Source organism: Hippoglossus hippoglossus, chromosome 7, assembly GCF_009819705.1.
Source record: "Hippoglossus hippoglossus isolate fHipHip1 chromosome 7, fHipHip1.pri, whole genome shotgun sequence".
NCBI lineage: Eukaryota > Metazoa > Chordata > Actinopteri > Pleuronectiformes > Pleuronectidae > Hippoglossus > Hippoglossus hippoglossus.
The window spans coordinates 4,549,165-4,570,019 of record NC_047157.1 but is presented as its reverse complement, the minus strand read 5'-3'; the positions used below and the strand labels follow the sequence as shown (position 1 = coordinate 4,570,019).

The 20,855-nt window shown below is 41.7% G+C and overlaps 1 protein-coding gene across 6 annotated transcripts in view; it reads right to left on the bottom strand.

The window, feature by feature from the left end:
- Nucleotides 1-19: 19 nt before the first annotated feature.
- Nucleotides 20-20,855, bottom strand: part of lamb2l (laminin, beta 2-like) — a 60,086-nt gene continuing 39,250 nt past the window's right edge. For all 6 annotated transcript variants that reach the window (XM_034591337.1, XM_034591339.1, XM_034591341.1 and 3 more), the window contains 25 exons: nt 20,372-20,551; nt 20,087-20,199; nt 19,598-19,677; nt 19,090-19,246; nt 16,410-16,550; nt 13,990-14,151; nt 13,730-13,851; nt 11,704-11,824; nt 10,915-11,107; nt 10,656-10,799; nt 10,101-10,332; nt 9,855-10,018; nt 9,452-9,676; nt 8,576-8,790; nt 8,360-8,456; nt 7,219-7,591; nt 6,951-7,135; nt 6,563-6,810; nt 5,756-5,971; nt 5,477-5,621; nt 5,112-5,319; nt 3,861-4,002; nt 3,500-3,676; nt 2,891-3,056; nt 20-1,162 (listed from right to left, as the gene is read on the bottom strand). In XM_034591337.1, coding sequence (XP_034447228.1) covers nt 1,026-1,162; nt 2,891-3,056; nt 3,500-3,676; nt 3,861-4,002; nt 5,112-5,319; nt 5,477-5,621; nt 5,756-5,971; nt 6,563-6,810; nt 6,951-7,135; nt 7,219-7,591; nt 8,360-8,456; nt 8,576-8,790; nt 9,452-9,676; nt 9,855-10,018; nt 10,101-10,332; nt 10,656-10,799; nt 10,915-11,107; nt 11,704-11,824; nt 13,730-13,851; nt 13,990-14,151; nt 16,410-16,550; nt 19,090-19,246; nt 19,598-19,677; nt 20,087-20,199; nt 20,372-20,551 — 4,343 coding nt within the window. In that variant the 3' untranslated portion in view covers nt 20-1,025. The remainder of the gene's footprint in view (nt 1,163-2,890; nt 3,057-3,499; nt 3,677-3,860; nt 4,003-5,111; nt 5,320-5,476; nt 5,622-5,755; nt 5,972-6,562; nt 6,811-6,950; nt 7,136-7,218; nt 7,592-8,359; nt 8,457-8,575; nt 8,791-9,451; nt 9,677-9,854; nt 10,019-10,100; nt 10,333-10,655; nt 10,800-10,914; nt 11,108-11,703; nt 11,825-13,729; nt 13,852-13,989; nt 14,152-16,409; nt 16,551-19,089; nt 19,247-19,597; nt 19,678-20,086; nt 20,200-20,371; nt 20,552-20,855) is intronic.

The following is a 20,855-nucleotide window of genomic DNA, read 5'->3' as shown; positions in this document are numbered from 1 at the left end:
CCATGTCCATCACATTTCTCTAAGTTGATGCAGTATCCATCTCCACAGCTGGGTGGTGCAGAAGCTTTTGTCTGCAAACCACAGACTGTCTTACTAAGTATGCGGCGCCCCCTTGTGACTATGAATTAAAGTTAAAGGGATGGTTCACTGAAAAATGAAAATTCATTCATCTACTCAGCATTAGCAGATGAGTAGACATAAAACAAATGCTTCCTGTGGCTTTGGAAGGAATTCTACTTCGGTGAACTTTGACCGGCAGTAATCGCCTCACATTCACATATGTGTGACCGTGCCTTTAGTCTGAAAAGTAAAGCTAAAACTATTTAGAAAACAAATGTGTATGTACATACATCCAACTCATACCTGGGTTTGTCAACAACATATGCACTTTATGACAGACACACACACACACACACCGTCATGAATTTACATAAAATGTATCAAATTTATTTGTCTCCATCATGTGAGTCAGACTTCATTTTGTTTATAAGAATATTTTATAGGTATATAATTGAGAGTTTCTTTTAGTGATAAAAATAAACACAACATTTCATTTTCAAAATCTGTTTCTATATATTTCTTAATAGGAATGTCAGTGTAAATAGCAAACTACCACCATGTGGTCAAATTACAGCAAAACACACAAAATCCTAAAAGCACTTTTGGTCAAATAACAGTTTTCTAATAACATACTCTGATATATTTTTTATTATTATGTATGACATCAATTATCATGGTGTATAAAATGAAACAAAAAGTGATCCACTTGTTGTGATAGCTTAAAGACACAAACAGCACCCAGGGTGGTGTTGACATCTAGGTCAAACAGTGGTACAGTACATGGACAGAGGAAGTTTCTGTGATATAACACTTGACGGCTAAAAGTGTAAAAGTTACAGTAGCAGTGAAAATATGGAGGAACCAGAGCAGCGTTGTAGTTTTCTGTCCAAGGCACAGCATCAGTCACACTGGACTCCGGACCACAGCAGCAAACGGTGAGCAGGCAGCGAGCGAGCGTGACGACCTCACACACAGTTAGAGTACTTCTGCACCTGATCCCGGATCTCGTCCCGCACCACGGTGGCGTTTTCCTTCAGCTCGTCCAGCTCCAGGCCCTGCCTCTCCATCCGCTGCTTGTTATTCTTTAACTTTTTCTCCAGTTCTGCAGAGAGGGACACAGGGGTCAACATGGGCGACAGCAGGAGGGGACTCTGCAGCTGGAAAACTTTATAGTTCATTTACTCATCCACAGGAATCACAAGAAAGTAAGACAGTGGTTTAGACGACAACCTGAGAACTCAACTGTCCTGCCTTCATCAGATCAGTGGATCGGGATCATGGTGACAGTTGATCGTGGATTATTACTACAACTAGACTGCTGCTTAGATATACCATATGCCTCCTCACATATACCTCTATTATTGCAATACCTCTATTATTGCAATTGTCATTACTGCTCCCTTCATCTGTCATTTGGTATAAAAACATTGATACACCTCTCCATTTATGTTAGACAGTGTTATTCTGATGATGTGCTCTGCTACACTCAGCATCTTTCTACTTCTGTCTGTCCTGGGAGAGGAATGTGTCTCTCTCTGCTAGTTGTTTGGTAGTTTTCCCTCACTCTTGTTGAGGGCAGAGGATGTTGCACCTTGTTAAACCCAAGCAGGCAAATTGTACAATGTTGAGTAAGAATGTTACAACCTATTTTATATGTATTTATTTTATAACCTATTTAAAACCTAATCATTTACTTTGAGCCACAGGAAGCAGCCCTGCACACCACCCACTCAGGGGATAAACCTTCTTATGACAATCATAATCATCTTATGATACTTCAATATTTTAAATAATACTTAATTCAACTTCTTTGTCATGTCATCACTATGGTCTGTCAGTGTGTAGGTGTATATATGCACAAACTGTCCTCTCTGTCTGGTTATTGTTCAGGATATGATGGGGAACACAACCTGGTTATTAATCCCTGCTTGATTCTGACAGTAAGCAGGTTTCTGGTTATCTGTGCACTAGTAACTCCTCATTCCACGTTCTGTCGTCTGCGTAGTGAGCTGCACGAGGATGATCAGTATCAGACTTTCACTTATTCCAGTCCTGAGCCGGATTTAAGCCCACATCAACATTGAAGCGACCTGTACGCACACACACAGACTTGAGCGGACGTCTTATTGGTCAACTCTTTTATATTTTTGAAGCAGAATACTAACTTGCTGTTGTTTTCAGAAAACAAGCATACATATGTCCCTTTCACCTCACTCAGTATCTCTGCCTCCGCTCTTCGTCTTCAACTCTCCCTCACCTCAAAGTCTGAGAACGTCTCACTAATGAGAAGAAGGTTACACTTTCCACTCTTTATGGGATGCGTCATACTTTAATGGGCTTTTGGAGCTGTAAACTTAACTGTATGTTATTTGATAGATATATCTATGTAGGTTTAAAATCACATTTATAACAGAAGTTGTATTTAAAACAAAAAACTACTTATGTATGATAATGCCACATAATGCTACAAACCATCTTGGACCTTGCAGGGCCAAAGCTGATGTAGAGTCAGAGCCTGTATGATGTGTGTGCGTGTGCGTGTGCGTGTGTGCGTGTGCGTGTGTGTGTGTGTGTGTGTGTGTTGAAGGTGTGTCTCAGCTCGGCCAAACATCACTGCATCGTAAAGGTATTTGATTCAATTTCCAGGGAAAGACACTTCCGCCAAACTTAAAAGATCTGACAAGTACAACCACATTCTCACAGTAAATGATTTACAAAAGAGAAGAGGTGAACTGTTGCATTACGCTAAAAAGCAACAGATTTTCTCGCAGCCAAACCACACTAACTAATAAAAAGCTTGTTAAGACGGAGAGCAGCTTCATGTACTCACTCTCGAGTTGTTTTATCCCGTTCTTAGCTTTGTTTAAGAGGTCGTCTGCCTCCTTCTTCATATCCTTCGCCATCTGGTTGATGCTGTTCAAATCTCCTGACTCAGCACCAAGAGAGTCCACCTTCATCCGCAGCTCACGGTACCGCTTCTCTGTGTGATTGAAGCTCTGGGAGGAAACACAATATCTTGTAACATTTTCACCTTATTTATTCTAAATAAATCTTGGTTAAGTCTTTCCCGTTAATTATCTACACTGTGGCAGTCTGCCCTATTCTAATTTCTCCCGCCATAGTTTCAGTTTGTGACACGTCTCATGATAACATAAGAGATCTCTAACTTGGTGTTTTCACCGTCCATGCAGACTGACAGGCCTCATATTTTCAGTTGCAGCTGTGAGCATATGCACCAAGCAATGCAGTTCTCTCTCTTGCTTGAGATCTTTTTAGTCTGTGTCCCTGTCACTCGGAATCTGTTTGAGCACGTGCTTGTGCACCCCAGGCTACCACCATAGATTTGATTAATTCTGTGGGAAACGCTGAGGCCTCGGAATCTTTTATCCTTTCATACATTTTGGGTTAACAAAAAACCCACAACATATACTGTGCTTACCTGCTCCAGTGAGGACGCCATGTCAGTGGCGTTGTTAGCCAGGGCTTTGGCGTTTTTCGCCATCTGTCTGTTCTGCTCCGTCTTGTTCCTCAGAGCTTCCACCCCCATAGAGAGGTTGTTCAAACGCATCATGACGTCCATTTGCTTATCCTCCAGCTGGTCCAGCCTCTCCTCCACCTGAGAGAAAATTACACATTACTTCAGCAATTTGAGAGAATATACTCTTCTATGTTGAAAAGAAAAGAAAAGCCGCAATTAAATTAAGCACTATACAGGCAGGGGTCGACCATGGAAACGATGGAAGTGCACCTGCAGTTTGGCACATTGCAGCTAAGTAATCGAATGTGGAGTCACGCTGTACCTCCGCAGTCGCCTGCCTCGTGCTGTTCAGGTTATTGTTGGACTCTTCCAGGGTTGTTCGTGCTTCCTCGATGGCCTTTTCAGACACATCCAACGCCTGCTTCGTGCTATTGACTTTATCCTCCACTCCTTCTGCTCGCCTCCTGCATGACGTCACCAGAGAAAACAGAAAAAGGTTGTAATTGAAACATTAATGTGATAAATCCTAATTGTTATTTTTGTTTGTTAGTTTCCTTTTGAGTTGGGGGTTTGGTAGTTCAGTCGTCAGGGGGAAGTTTCTGGCTCCAACACCCTGGGTCTTACACATGTTTTGTTATTTTTGGCCAGGCCTCCACACTCCTATTGGTTATTAAATGGCACCTTTCTGTTGATAAAATAATTTTGCTTTTTCTGCCATGGCGTCCTCCTTACACAGTGAAATTCTGAGATTGTGGCCGTAACACTCCTGAGGGAAATACCTGTAGCTCTTCACTCTCTGCTACTGGGCAGATCACATACGGCTGCTGTGTCTGAACAAAACATCTGAAAGTGTCACTGGGAAACGAAACAGTGAAGCTGAGGGAACCTACAGAGTCTGGTGATAACGCTCTACATTACTACAATAGACCCATTCTAACACACCTTCAATGTCATAGTGATCCATAATCAGTTTTTCCCTCTAATCTAGACTGTGGTGGCTCGCCACATTGTAATTTGTCCTGCACCAGTTTCATAAGGAAAAAAATGTAATAACATAACAACATAAAAGATCTCTACCTTGCTGTTTTGCTCTGTTGTATCATTGTATAGCTGTGTGCAGAGCTGTGTGCAGAGCTGTGTGCAGTGCTATTTGCCGCGCTCGCTCACACTATTGTCCATAAAGTTGTTACCATCCACACACACAGTCAATCTTCGTAGTTTCAGCTGCAGTTGTTCTTGTGCATGCACTCACACTACTGCCATTGAAGGAATTCATTTTGCGATTTTTCTTCTGCATAGTTAATAAAAAAGATCTTCGCAGCTTTTTACTCCAGTCTGTACAGGAATACTGCAGCAATATTTGAGTGGAATTGAAAAAGTGTGTTGTGTGTTTTTAACAGTAAAGTGTGACTCTAAAATACAATCTGACAATTTTTTGCATTGTGGGTGGATGCTGAAGAATGAAATGTTCTGCTAGTTTTTGCTGTCTCTTTCATATGCTTCTTCTAACAGCAAGCAAACATAGTTTATGGTGAATGTGGTTACTGTTTTGAGAAACAGCAGGATTACTTACTTGGCCTGTTGAGCTTTTTCAAGCAGCTCCTTGGCTTTGCTGATGTGCTGCGAGGTTTGGTTGACAATGTCCTCCATGTTGGTGAGGTTGGACAGGCCGTCCTTTATCTTCATGACCATGTTGTCCAGCGTGGTCTTGTTGAACGGCAGCTTGATCGCCAACACCTGCAGAGCCACTTTCTCTATGCTCTCTGGATCGGCTCCCTCCTCTGCACAACAGGGAGGAAGGAGAGTCAACAGATGCAAAATACAGAAACACTCAAACACCACATCATGCTGTACTTCTCCTCCTGCAGGTGAACTCAGTTTAGCTGATTTAAGATCCATCTTTTGGAAGAGTTACCAGTTGAATCATGATCAACATACCAGTGAGAAAATCTCTGATCTTCTTAATGAAATCTTTGAGCTTCTTGTTGTTGTTTTCAAACTGGTCTTTCTTCTTCCGGGCTTTCTCCAGCGTGTTCATCGCCTGGTTCTTCACATCTTGCGTCAGAAAGGCGATGTCCTGGAGCTGGACACAGGAAACCGAGATGTCAAGTCAACAAAGAATCATTATTTTTTATCGTCTCAAGTCGTGGAAGATACCAGGATGCACTGGCACTCAGATCCAGAGGAAATACAGAATGTTTGAACTTTTTTCAGTACCTTTTTTGCGACACCCTGCAGCTCCTCATTGGCAGCGTTCAAACCGTTTCTGGCGAGCCCAGCTTGATTAAGGGCAGCAACGGAGGCGCTCACCGTTCCGTTGCATCCGTTTCCTCCACACACACGATTACCCTGATCGTCTCGGCAACCAGCACCACCACACTGGCTGTCTGGGCAACTGCCATTTACGCTGTCATTGCTGTGACCACCACATACCTGAAGGGAGAAACAATGCATTATCTCTCACCTTGAGATGATTAGGTCAGTCAATAAGAAAAGAAATTAATAATCTGGAATCTGAAAAGAATTTATGATCCATGTTTAGCTCTATAAAGTTAAATCAAATTAGATCTAGGTATTAATACACGGTATGAACAGGCCGACTTTTACTTTTCCAATATGTTTTCACTAAGTAATACATTGATCTACGGGGGCACAATGCAATCAGCCCTCACCTAAAGTATAAAAGTATGTCTGGTTGGTTAAAACAATTCCTGCCGCTAATACATCCAGTTCATCTCAATCTTTCCTTGTGATTCATCTTTATTTTTTTATAAAAGAGGCTTCTTTAATTCAGTTAGCTTATTTCAGACCATCCACTCATGTGTATCTGTGTGTGATTGAGTGCTGCTTCTGTGACCACCCTCCACTAGCGACTACGTATGACTTAAGGCCACTAGATGTCACTGTAACTGCAATAAATTAAGAGTTCTCATCATAAAAATACATTGACTACATTCATAACAAATTGGACAAATCAGTACCGTAGTCAATTACAATCGAAAGAACAAAAGAAACTTTGTCTACCTTGTGGCTGAGGAGATGAACCTTCTCATCCAGGTTGTGAGCCTTCTGCTGCAGCTCGTTCAATGATTTGTTCTGAGCAGCCAGAGAGCGGAGGAACTTGTCTCTACTGGCATCCAGCAGGCCTTCAGTAAGAGCGCGGGTTTCTTTGGACTGTTCCACCGCACCGGAGGGGCTGTACACTGAAGCGTTGCATTTCTGCTCAGCCTCGAATGACTGTCGATAGTACTTCTTGATTTTCTCAAACTGATCTGGGATGAGACAAGAACACGAGTTGGTGTTTGACAGTTATGATTGACAGCTAATTATTCATTATATATTTACTCTTCTTTTGTTTGTTGTCATGAGACGTTGTGCTGTTGAGCTTCATTGACATAATTGAGTTTGCTACCTGCAAATCCTGAGGTGAGGTAGTCATCGATCACACGCTGTTTGTGAGCCACAGTGGTGTTGATGTCCCTCAGTTCTCTTTCCAGATCATTCAGTGTACGTCTCAGTGCCTCCTCTTCTGCTGCTGTTGTATTTAGCTCTCGGGTGACGCCCATCAGACGGCCATCTGTCAGTGCAATCTCAGCCCTGGAACATAAAAAGTGGTGTATTTACATAAACTACATTGTTTGTTAAGAAGTGAAAGAAGACATATTCGTTGACATCCTCACCTGAGGTCATCAATGCTCTGTCCAATCAGCTGGTGGATCCTGTCGTTGTCGTCCGCACTGATCAGATCCTGCACCTGCTTCAACTTCATTTCCAGTTCTTTGATGCGCGTGTCATCTACTCCTGGCGTGACCCCGCTCTCCAGGATCTTCTGCACGGTGTACTGGATGTGATCCAAGTCCCTTTTGTTCTGGCACACAGCATCGTCCCACAGCTGAAAGCACGGGTGACACCGGACACATTTTGGGAAAGCGTCCGTGAAGCCTCGAGCGCACTCATCGCACTGCTTCCCCGCTGCTCCCTCCCGGCACTCGCATACTCCCGTCGTTCTGTCACACTGGGCCATCTCTGAGCCCAGCGGATGACAGTTACACTCTGAATGGAAGGAACCAGGAAAGGAAGCGAAGAAAGACATTTAATTTGTATTCATATCGGAGATGTTGCTGGTATCTTCTGACTGGTTCGGTGTTTTTTGAAGTCTGAAAATGTCTGTTAACAAGGTGAGTTCAAGTGATGGACATTGTGTGGGATTCTTTGGCTTTGAATCTTAGTCATCATCATTGTTTAACTTGCATTAGATTAATATAAGTGGGAAATCAGGACCTAACACTACAGAGTAGTCTAAATCTCTTTTGTTGATGTAATACATTATCAAACCTTGTTAACAAATCTTTGCATTCGTGTGCACAACGATCACTTGAATGCATTTGCTTTCACTGTTTTTTAACATACTAAAATGTATTTTTATTATTATTACTATTATTGTACTTACAATAAAAACTTTGGAATTGGTCTACAACATGGCAGCAGTGGCTACAATGTAATCTTATGGGGCAACTGCGACAGTCCACGAAATCTCCTGTAAAAGTTTTTTGTTCACCAATAAAAGCCTCAAATTGTTATTCTGGGTCTTTGGTCGGAGTCTGTCGGCATTAGACATGTCACATCCTAATCAGAGGCCGAGGATGAAAGATACCAGAATTGCCCTTGAACTGAAAGGAATGGCAAGTACATTTTGTATACACTGATGGACTGTTGTTGTAGTGTCACTAAATATCACTGTTATAACCAGCTTAAAATATGATGAGCATTCCTGTTCACAAGTGCTTTATGCTCTATGGTATTTGTTACAGGGTGAGTTACCTCGACACTGTACCTGAGGGTCGCCCCAGTGGAACTGCTCACACTCAGTGCACTGTTTGCCTCCAAAGCCTGGACGACAGTGGCACTGGCCTGTGAACTGTAGGAGACAGAGAGAGAAAGAGAGAGAGCATCATCAGAAATTATAGGCAGTCAGATATGGATACAAAATAAATACAAATATGAACAATTGATCATTTTCATTGTAGACTTCCTCACCATGTTGCAGTGAGCACCCAGAGCGTGTTGTGAGTCACAGTGACAGGGCTCACAGCCTCGGTCCTGACCGTAGTTCCAATGGTTCGGAGCGCACTGGTCACAGTTGTTTCCAGCCACGTTCTCCCTGCAAGGACAGGCTCCTGTTTGCCGGTCACAGTGACACTGTCCATCACTGCAAGCAGACTGTATAGTGCCAGCAGTCACACAGGTACAACCTGACAAGAAAACATATATTTAATGGACACACAGAGAGAAGACACAAAGTCGAATTTCCACACTTTGTAATTTGATAAAATTAAATAATAACAGTCTACTGTTAAATTGAACGTTCTTAGCTTCCCTTGAACGGCAGGTCTGTTGAATTTCTGTGTTGTTTTTAGATTAAACAAGATGTACTTTACAACAGGCCTGTACATGGTCAAATCTCTGCCTGAACAGTGCCACTAGGTGGCAAAGTGCCTGAGCCTGAATATTGTGAAGTAGATAATATCATTTTATTCTTGGATATACTCCGAGCAGGTTGAGCATATCACTTCCAATTAGGTCAGAAAAGCGATAAGACCTCGCTGACCTTCATTGTGAATATTGTGAGTTTTCATCATTGGTGCTCTGTTGAATTTCGATCCTTTGTCATAAAGTACTGTAACTCCACAAAGTCAGATCTTGACCAAATTCCACATGTTTAATAAGAGTTCCACCCTGAATACATGTACTTCTTCATTTTCTCTATAAAGTTAAAATTCAGAGAGAGGTTGGTCGTTTATCACCCACAAATTTTTAGGCATGCAGCTGGAATCTAACAAAACACAGACATAGATTTAGCTTCAACGCCATCGAAAATAACTTTGCAAAGAAAAATGTGCAATCATTACTCACGTCTGCAGTCTTGGGTCAGAGCGTTTCCATAGTAACCATGTTGACAGTGTGCACAGGAGGGGCCGTCGGTGTTGTACAGGCACTTAAGGCATTGGCCGGTCCTGGGGTCACATGACTCAAAGTCCTGGGTGTCGATGTTGCCGCTACACTCGCATGGTAGGCACTGCCCCCCAGGCTGGTCTGGATTACCATAGTAACCAGGGGCACACTGGTCACAACGGGATCCTTGGTAAGTAAACAGAGAATATGGCACATGTCAGTTGGGTTCAAAACTGCTTCGCACCGATGTAAAACATTAGCAGAGTGTTAAACTCTGAATAGTTCACTGCAGAATCAGCCACAGTGATTTTGCCAGGCCTGGTAAAAAGTGATCAACCAAAGACACCACAGTGTCATAGTTTACCAGTGTAGCCTTGCTTGCAGTTGCAGATGATCTGGTTAGTGCTGTGGTCAGCTTGACAGGAGTGTCCATTAAAGTGATCTGAGCCGGGGTTTCCAGGGCAGGGGCAGGGCCGACAGTGTTCCCCTGAGCCAAGCACTGGGTTCCCAAAGAAGCCATCCACACAACTAGGGCAAAAACGGAAAGGTATTTTACCACCAGGGGGAAAGGAACAGAGTCTGACATCTGATCTGAGTGTTATAACCTTACCGTTCACAGAGCTGTCCAACCGTGTAGTCCCTGCAGTCTCGACACTCCCCGGTGCTGGGGTCACAGAGGTCTGCGTGGCCGTTGCACTGACAGGGGATGCAGCTGGGGAAGCCCCACTGGCCTGGTTGGCAGTCAGAGCACATCCGTCCAGTGGCTCCCTGCCTACACTGGCACTGGCCTGTAACTGGGTCACACTGGTGGCTCAATGAACCCTCAGAGTGGCAGTCGCAGGCTGGACAGGGGGAGGTATTTGAAGGGTTATTCACTGTTTCCCTGTTGATATTCACTATTTGTGCTTCTTATTGGAATTTTGAACAAAAATAAACTGAATTATGTATGTGAATTATTTATATGACTAATGTGATATAATGTTTTTGAAATTACATGGTGTAATTGAACTTGATTGGATTAGTATTTAGTTTTCATCTATTCTAATCCGGTCTCTCTTGCAAAAGTTTAGACTACCTGATAAAACAAATGTTACTTATTATGCTCTGATCTGTAATTAAGTGCTACACCATGTGACAGAGTTAGCTGATCATACAACAGACTCACCAGTGCAGCCATTCACTCCAAAGCCGTAGGTTCCTGGGGCACACTGGTCACAGTGTTGACCCATGACGTTGGGTTTACATTGACACTGACCTCCCACTCTGTCGCACTCCCCACTGAGGGAACCCTGTGGGTCACACTGACAGGCTGGATACAATAGAGACAGAAAAATATTAAAAAAGCCGCGTAAACTTGAGACTTGAGCTGTCAATGGATTTGAACTTGCTTCCACTAAATGTGAGTTATGTACGTCTGTACTTACACAGAGCGCCGTCATGAATGATGGAGGAAATACTACAGATGAGTTTGGAGCACATCTCAGCCAGGGCAGGCATCGGTGTGATCATGAAGGAATCCAGACACATGTAGCGAATCATCTCCTCCCGCCGCTGCTCGGCCTCTGGCTCATTACCTTGGAAACCAGGAAGCTCAGTGTATTTGGGAATCAGAACCAGCTATGTAGATAAAAAAAAAAAAAAAAGAATCAAAGAAAATTAAAGAAGTAATTATAGTCAATGCAATAAAGCTGATAAAGTTGATAAGCTATAGTAATGAACTCATGCAGAAAGAAAAATTAAGAATTAAACAGTTCTTTTGAGAGGAGGTCTCACAAAAAGAAGATAAACGCTAAAAGCCAGATTTGTGTGGTAGTATCTATCAAATATTAAAGAACTAAATGCTCCTGAAACAGGTATGGATATAAAAGCATCATAAAATAAAACGTATTTGTGTGGGTCTCCCTAAATTTGAATGGTTCATTCTTGAAATGTGTTTTATATTCATATTAAGAAAAAACAGTGATTACACAAGTGGACAGATATTGTAAATACTACACTGCTGAAATCTGTTTCCTGTTTAAAGTTCATGTAATGGCTTTGGTGTCTTTACTGGGGTTTTGCGGTTTTTATAATCACTATGGGGGAATCTAATTTTGTGAAGGCTACTGCAGCGTGCATGTTGCCCGGTGAAATTAGCTCCCGAGACCAATGCAGCCTTTCAAGCAGAGTGAGAGGTGGATAATGAGGGCAGTGGGCTGAAATTCTTAGCTCACCGAGTCAATAAGAATGAAGGCTGTAAGATGTCTGTGTGAGACACCGTGGCGCTGGAACCTAATTGCCACCACGTAACGGTTGCTGGGCTCGAAGCAGAATGGCCTGGGCATCTGGATATACCTGTTAAAATACACAAAAAGACAACGTTTGTATGACTCTTCTGTTTCCACGGCCAATGACACCTCAATCATTATCACTCCCTGTGGAAAAAGGGGACATTCATGTAGCCTGTGACGTTACAAAGCCACAGGGTTTGTAACAAGGTCCAGATAAGTGTTTTTTGTGAATTGAATGTCTAACAACAAGCCGTGGCTACTGCATATAGAAGGAGCCCCATTTCAGTTTATTTATATTTACATATAAAAATGTTTACATATATTTATTTATAGTTTTTGGGGGATTGTAGGCATGCAGCCCCATGCCCTAGCTAACCATTCAGTGTTAATATCCCTTGTACATATGCACTTTTGCACTTATACCTAAGAGAAATGAGGCTGATTGTGAGTGTAACTTAAGGGTTTTAGTCTTTTTATTAGATCTTTTTTTACAATTTAGTTTTTTAATCTAACATATGTTTGGATATTATTTAAATGAGTTCAATGACTATGCAAATACAATATGAAAGAATTCCTTTTTTTTAATCTAAAGTTTAACACTGAAATCAAAATCATCAGAAATAGCACTTGCAGTTTTTAAATGAAACTGATGAGCATGATATGTTAGTGGCAGGATGTTCATCACTTCCATGTCTGACTACAGTGTTTATGGAGTAGTCACTGTTCACCAGGGGGAGACTCTGCATCGGGCTTCCACCCCTGTTGTCTGTATTTTGGCCTCTCGTTGCTAATTGGTTTTGGCTGACGTGCCCACCACAGAAGAGAGCGGAAGCCGAGCTATACGGTCCACTGAGACAGGCGGATCCGGGCCTGGTCTGACCACTTAGTTCCAGATCAGTTCAGACTGTGAAAAGCTTTTCATCGGGTTGAAATTAAACAGTCTTCGTGTTTCGTCTTTCCCTCTTCTTCATCCTATATCCTGTTCTCTGCTGCTTAGATCTCACCACAGAGATGAATAATGTTTAATTTCGTCTGATCTGCAAAAATCGGTCTAATGTGTTGATTCTGCATCTGTGTAATAAGCTTTTTATATCATAAGCTCAATATGTAATCTGCAATCGTTTAATTTGAGGCTTTTAGTGATCTTCTTGCTGAAGCAGATAACATATCTTCCTTAACAAGCCTTCACACTACAAAGCAGCATCATAACAACACTGTGATTTGAAATATTATTTTTTAAATCTGAGTATCATTATTGTACTGAGAGTTATCAAGTCTCTTTGCTAGGTGTAGTTTGACCTCAGAAAATACAATTTCTATAGCAACTGACTTCATTTTGCAATCGCTGGAGTCTCCCTCTGCTGTTCATTCAAGAGAATACAGGTTTCAGTCACTTCTGCATTAGCTTCATTTTTATATATAGTCTATGATAATGGGTTACACTGATGATTTACATTTGTCTCAACTATCTTTGATCTGATAATGAATTTAAACAACTACAAGAGCCAAGACAAACTCTGTGAACCTGGGCCAGGTGTTGGGGTTGGATATAGAAACGTTTGTGCCAGAATTTACTTTTATCTGCTTGTCTCTAAAAGGTCATGTGATTTTTTTCACTATGTAAACAAAGCTGCTGCTTTCTTTTCATAAAGCTGTGGCTGACTATTACACAGGCTTCCTGGTATGTTTGCCCTCCCAATGGAAAACCAATAGGAAAAAACTACAGCAGGGTACAGTGGAATACAAAAAGCCCGACTCACACAGTTGCACACAAGCCAGGGCAAGTCTAAGTGACAACAATGTAATGATGCAATTTTTTCCTGAGCTGTAAAACAACACAACCCAGATCAACACCTGTGAATGCTTGGACAAATCCTTCAGCCCTTCAGCGACTTGAATAAATATACAGGCAAAAATGGTCTTAGACTTATACACTAACGCACACAGACACACACAAAAGTTTTGGTACCTATTGCGGTGTGGCAGTGTTACAGTGTAGAGCTGTTCAGTTGGGAGAAGGTTTCCACACCGGAGACTGGAGGGCAGCAGAACTGAAGTAATACTGACAACGGCCTCCCAGTCCTCTGTCGACTACACAAACACACACACACACACACACACAGAGAGAGAGAGAGAGAAACACACGCTTAGTTCAGAAGTCCTTCATTAATTAGCAACATGAGTCTACAGGAGAAAGTCATGTAGGTCATGCTCCCCACACTCACAGACCTCGGGTTCGTAGCGGATCATGATGTCGTACTCCATGGCGTAGGGGATGTTGTCGATAGTGAAGACCAGGCCAGCACCATCTTTGACGCGGGCGAACCCAGGTCCTGTCCACGTCACCATGTGGCTCGGAGAGTGCTCTCTGTGAACGGTCCTCACATCCGGCTGAGAGAGACAGATGAATAAACAAATGTTTTTTCTAACAATTACCATTTCTACTTTCCAATCTGTTCACATCACTGACTCTCTTTATTATAGGTTCATGGAAGTCTATAAAGCAGCTTTTATGAAGAGTCTGCTCAGTTACACGTACAATCAACAGTTTGAATGCTTTAAAATTGTAGGAACTAAACTTGACAGGGTGACATTGTTTCGTATAGTGTCTATCCTGGTTTTAAAATGTTACATATGAAGATTAATTCAAAATTTGTGTGAGATTTACCACAAACAACCAAAAATGATTGGTGATAAATTAGCGATCGCAGCACTGCTATATATATAAATGCATCACAACAGCTACGATATCTCCATAGAGATGTGAAGCTATTTGTGAACCTGAGCGATGATCATTACTTTTGAGTAACATATCAGCACACCCATTTTTTTCTCTAGCTTGTTTGGACAATGCATGACTCATTCTTGACTATGTCTCTGTGGAAACTAATTAACAACATTCTATTACTCAATGACAGTGTTCATACTAACAATTTTCAAGTACTCTACTGGAGTATTTTAATTTAATGTTGCTTTCTACTTCTACTCCACTACATTCCAGAGGCTAATTTTGTCATGTAACTATTGGTAGACAAATATTTAGTTACGATAACAAATAATATCTTTATTTTATAACTATTCAGATTGAGACCTTAAAAATAAATGGGGTATCCTGTCAAATGCAAGTCTGTTAGTTGTTAGTTCTTCACTTAAATATTTCATTTCAATAACCGACTGAAGCTTTTCTATATTTCATGAAAAAGCAAAGGTTAGAGAAAAACAACAACAAAATGAATTCACCTTTTTGAAAAATAATTTTCTTTTGGACTCTGAGGCTGTAACTTGGAAATAAGGGAAATTAACTAGTTAACTATATATAAAGTAATTAAAACCAGTTTTGCCATGAGCAGATACAACATTAAAATGCTCAGTATTTACAATTTAAGAATGTCATATGTTTTACTGTATAATTCACAGTATTTGTACCTTGATACTTTAGTACATTTTGCTGATTTCACTTCTTTACTTTATGTCCCTTTACCAAAACATCTGAATTATTAGTGTTGTCACCACTAGCAGATATTAAAACCATTTATCAAAACTAGTGCAAATAATTTTGACCATTCCTTTTTAAAATCCGGCAGAGAAAATGGCTTCGGTATTTTGATACACACTTTATGACACACGAACATTGATCTCCAAGATCTACGCTGGGATTGAACATCATGGGTCTCAGACTTTATATTGTCAGTGTCAGTGTTGGTGGTCCTGACTCCAACACTACACTCAATATACACTACATATTCAGCTTCAAGCTTGACTAGATTGTGCTGACATAATTAACTTGACAAGCAAGAATTTAATTAGGGAAAGTAACCTCAAACTGCAGAGAGGTGCAAACAGCACATGACCACAAAACCGTGACAATGTCAGCCTTAGAAATGTTGCTCTCTATGAAAGTATTTTATGTAGGCTGTTGTTACTGCTATGTATAATTCAATGCCTTATACCATTAAAAACAAAGGTTTCTAAAAGGAACCTTATAGGGAAACGTACTGGATACTTCCACCTCTACATGCCTGAATGTTGTTCAAATTAGAAATTTTCAGACATGTTTTTTCTCCTGAGGTTTCATTTCACACATGCACCACAGAGCGGGGGGGTTCTCTGCACAGACTCGTTCACAACACCAACTAATACACAGGTCTCAGGTGAGCAGTGGGGAAGCAGGCAGAGGCAGGATGTATTGTATTAATTACACTGCTCAAATCACACTATCTTTTTTACAGCACAACGCACAGCGGCAGATCTCCAGCTGTGTTCTCATATCAACTTCTGTGGACTAACCCTAACCCAGTTTATACTGGGGCGGCGGAGAAAGTCTGCAGGAACTGCGGGAGGCTCTCACTCTGACAATTGCATTCACACACCTCTGGAGTTCAGTTCATGTCTGAAAGCAACTCAAGTACAAACTTCCGTAATTAAGAGACATTCAACCCATGAGCCAATTAAGCTCATTTCAACCTGTGATGAAGGGGCAGGGATCCAAAGCCAAAAAGGCTGAGAACCACCAGACTTCATTATTTATATCCACCTATCATCTACAACCTTCAGGACTGTTTTTGGAAACAAGTGTTCTAACTTGGACATGTTCTGTGTCTCATCAACCATAAATAAAACCAATGTATCAATCAAAGTAAATATCACACTGTCTGTTGAAGCTGGCGGATCCGTCTCAGCGCCGCCCGATGCTGCTGCGAGTTGGTGATGCGGCGGTGGCGGCGGTGACGCCTCAGTTGGTTGCTGAGGTGCTGAACGCAGTCGGTCTCTGCCTGAGGACGAACTTTGCCCTGAAAGGAAGGAGGAGAGGAGAGGAGAGGAGAGGACATGGTTAATCTTTTACTGCTTTCTCATTCACAAGTGAAAATGACAACATAGAGCAGAGACTCATGCTGTGCTGAAATTACCAGAGTGTTGAAGAGGAACAAAAATGTGAGTGTGTTTTTCTGTGTGTGTCTTGTGTGTGCAAAGCAGCAATAATTAATTGAGACAGTATGGCATCTGTTCTTCTATCAGGTGTTTTTTTTTTATTGGGTTTTTAGCTGTATAGTTTGAAGTCTGGAAAGAAATGCAGGACTTTGACTCTGAAACTCTTCTTACGTTCTTCGGCACATACACTCAATTTCCATCCAGTCTCAAGTTCACCCCCTGAAGAGCCAAAGATGTCAAAATGTCAAAGACACATCTCCTGTTTCTTAGGGTCTCGTGTCACTGTTTTCTCTAAACATTCTGAAGTCAATACTTGTCTTTCTGTCAACATTCCTGTGGCAGTGATGTTGCAAGGCCAAGGGCTGCCTGAGCTTGCCCGGAGGGCTGGATGGGGGAAGAGGAGGGGCCAGAGTTGGGGAGGTCTATTATGAGTGAGGATGGAGGCGGGTGAAAGGTAGTGATAAAGACTGACAGAAAGAGGAAGGAATGTGAGAGAGCAGTGATGGCAGAGGATAGAAACAAGGATGGTGTGTCGAAATGCAGGTAAGATTAGTCAGTGACAGCAGGAACAGGCTTGTCACAGTGTTGGGCTCTGTGTTGGATCATGGTGGATCATGGTCACCGTGAGTTAAAGGTGAAAGTGTGCGATTTGTACATGTGTTATGTTCAATAATAATAAACTTGGACGATATACGACCAGTGCTCTGTAGCAGCGGTGGCTCGGACTTTTCAGCATAGGTGACATTCAACAGCGAGTTTACAACAATAGGTGTGTTCACCACTACAACAATGAAAAGTGATTCCCCGGTTTGGGACTCTGCGTAAAGAGTTGAGCTTTACCAAACTTTAAACAAACAGGTGAACAGCTCTTTGTGCTGCAGCGATGTTTTCAGGGTTCTGCAGTTGGTCTTTACTTGCTGCCGCTCAACCACTGCAGGTAACTTTTACAGTTTCTGAAAGAAAGCTGCAACCAGCCGTACCACAGCAGTCCAAACAGGCATACTAGTGCAGTGTAGTTGTAAACCCAACTACACTGCACTAGTATGATCCAAAACAAGCAGGCATAAATCTAACTTCTCTAATGAACTTGGACTGAATCAAATCCAGACAAATCCAATATGTACGGGTCTTGTGGTGAGGATTCGGCTGATCATTGTGAACGGGCGAGTCACTATTCAAACTGGTAAAATGTTTTCATTTGAACAACATTATATAAGATAATATTATTATAAAGATGTGAATCATGAATAAATATGACATTATGTTACATCTGAATAGAAATAAATTAATCAAGCTAATCTGAATGGGTCACTTGCTTATGTTTGACAGATATGGATAGACAGACATAATAGAATTTGAGTATGGGTTATTGAAATATAGTCCAGGTAAACTATGGACAAAACTATGCACAGAGTTCTCCACCACACTGGAGAGACAAAATATGTTTTTTAAAAGTTAGGTTTTAAAAAGTGGGAGTTGTCTTGTCCGTGCTCAACAAACATGATTTTATTCATTACAACAGATATTAAATGAAGAGAGTGGCAGCGGGATTACGGCCTTGTGAAGTGCTACATTATCCACATGGTGCAACATGCTGAATGGGTTATTTGCAGGTTTTTTTATGTTGCTATGCTATTTTGTATCTTGAGTTATTCTAGTGAGTCTTTGATCAGCATTTCAAGTGTGAGGTTGGTCCAGCTCAACCTGCCTTGGTTTGGAAAAATGTTGTAATATGTTCTGCTGCCACAGAGGAAATCAATTCAGCATCTTAGCATCATCATCTAGTTTTGCTTTTCTTCTTGACAATGCCTACGTTCATTGTGAAAAACAATAGGCCGGCATGTGTTTGTATAGATATAATGATATTGGTCCAACATTATGTGAAAAAGCATATTTTCTTGATGCACGAATGTCCTAAACAAACATACACACCCCACCCTGACCCCCAACCCACACACAGAAGCCGACCCAGTGGCTAAACCCAGAAAAAGCATTTTCAGGGATGATGATGACATAACTCCAAGATTCATCACCTCTGCTTTTTAATTCAGCACCTACACAAGCACATTCCTCCAAATCTGCCCACAACCTTGGTGGAGTCAGAATGATGAAAATCCTCCTGAAAAAGTCATAGCATCACATTATCCAATGTCATCAGATAAATTGTTGGAACAGCCTGTACAGTCTGTCTGAGATACAAAACAGACAGAGGAAGATTATATCTACTGTGAATGGTGTTGAGGCATGTGTCTACGATATGAAGCTATGTGGTCTGTGACCTGTTTCCTTCTTACTGGGATTCATAAATTCTTGAACCCTGGCACGATACTCCAAGCTCTGTTGTCAATGACTGCAATGTGAACTGTTCTGATCGACACTGAACTGTACTGCTGTGCTCACCGGCAGCGCAGGGTCACTGGGGGAGTGTGCGGTGGCGTCTTCAGCCTCGTATTTGTAGTAGTCCAGCGGAGCACAGAAATATCCAGGCTGCACTTCTGAGCACTGTCGACCAATCAGATGTCTCCTGCAGTCACACTGGCCATTTTCCATCATGCACCTTAAGTAAGAGAAAACGGTGAATTAAAAGTATATAAATGTTTGAACATTTTGTTCTTTTCTCCCTTTCTTTGCGGTCTTCACTCAGGAGCAGATTGAATGATTCATACCCTCACTTCAAAGTTAATCAAAGTAAATTATTCCATCATTTTCATACAATCTATAAGACATATCAAAAAGCATATATAATGAGCTATGTCCTGACCAACCACGGCTCGGTCGCCTGGTATGAAGGAGTCTGATGTTAAAAGACCCAAAACACCCAATGACCCCAGCTTACATCACTGATGATGTGTTCAGGTGCATCGGGAGATGAATTCGAATAATGATAAAGAACTGTTTCTGTCCGTACCTGTTGTTGAAGGCTCCACCAAAGTCACAATCACAGGGTCTGCAGCCGGCCAAGTCGTTACTGAGCCCCCAGTATTCAGGCTGCAGGGAGGGAAAGAAGCCTCAACACCAGGATGTACAGTGACATGTCTGAAGCTCAGTTGACCTTGTAGAGTAAAACTGTATATTTCTTTATCACTACTTCCGGTCCACTCTAAAACTGAGTATCTTCTTTAAAGTGTGACAAAATTACACAGGTCTGAAAAAGTGGCAGATGCAACAGCTCATAAAGTGAGGAAAACAATATTAATTATAATAATAATTTCATTATTAAAATACACAAAATGCAACTGCATGTGCAACATTTAAAAACAGTTTGACGTTCCCTGGTTTTCTTCCTTGAAAATACTATACAACTAACTCGAAATACTAATCGATGGCCTTGTGCAGAATCTTATGTTATAAAATCTACAATTAGCCGCAGATTGAAAGGAGAGCAGCTGTTACTCACCAGACACTGGTTGCAGTAGCGTCCTGTGACATATCTTTTGCAGGAGCAGTCCCCACTGATCTGATCACAAGGAGCTCCCATCATAATGATACCACGAGGGTCACAGTTGCAAGCTGATGGGAGAAACAAACACACACACACACACACACACACACACACACACACACACACACACACACACACACACACACACACACACACACACACACACACATAGAGTAAGAAAATGCATACTTTAAATGTGTGTGGTTTCAGTGGCAGACACACACACACACATATACATACGCTGGCAGCCCAGAGGGTCGTTCTGGCTGAGTCCGTAGTAACCCTCTTTGCAGTCGTCGCAGCGCGTGCCTTTCACATTGGCTTTGCAGCGGCACTGTCCTGAGATCATCCCCATGTCTGGGTCGGTGTGACTGTCACACACACCCCCCTCCAGTGAGCCCACAGGGTCACAGTCACAGGCTAGAGGTCAAGTAAAGGGGAGAAATAATGAGCGACAAAAACATCAGCAAACAGCACTAACTATAAAATGGCTGCCACATAGGATACTTCATATGGTGAGAATACACTTGTGTCACAAAACACAGCAGGCCTGCACTTTTTGTACTTTCAATGATTGTCTACATCTTCAAAAAATGAAGGAAATGTTCATGTGTATCAACATTATTATAATAGATTTAAAATGTAACCACATTTACTCTCATTCATTTTAAACTGACATTTATAGCAAATGAAAATGTCTTTCGATAAGTTACATTTGTTTTGA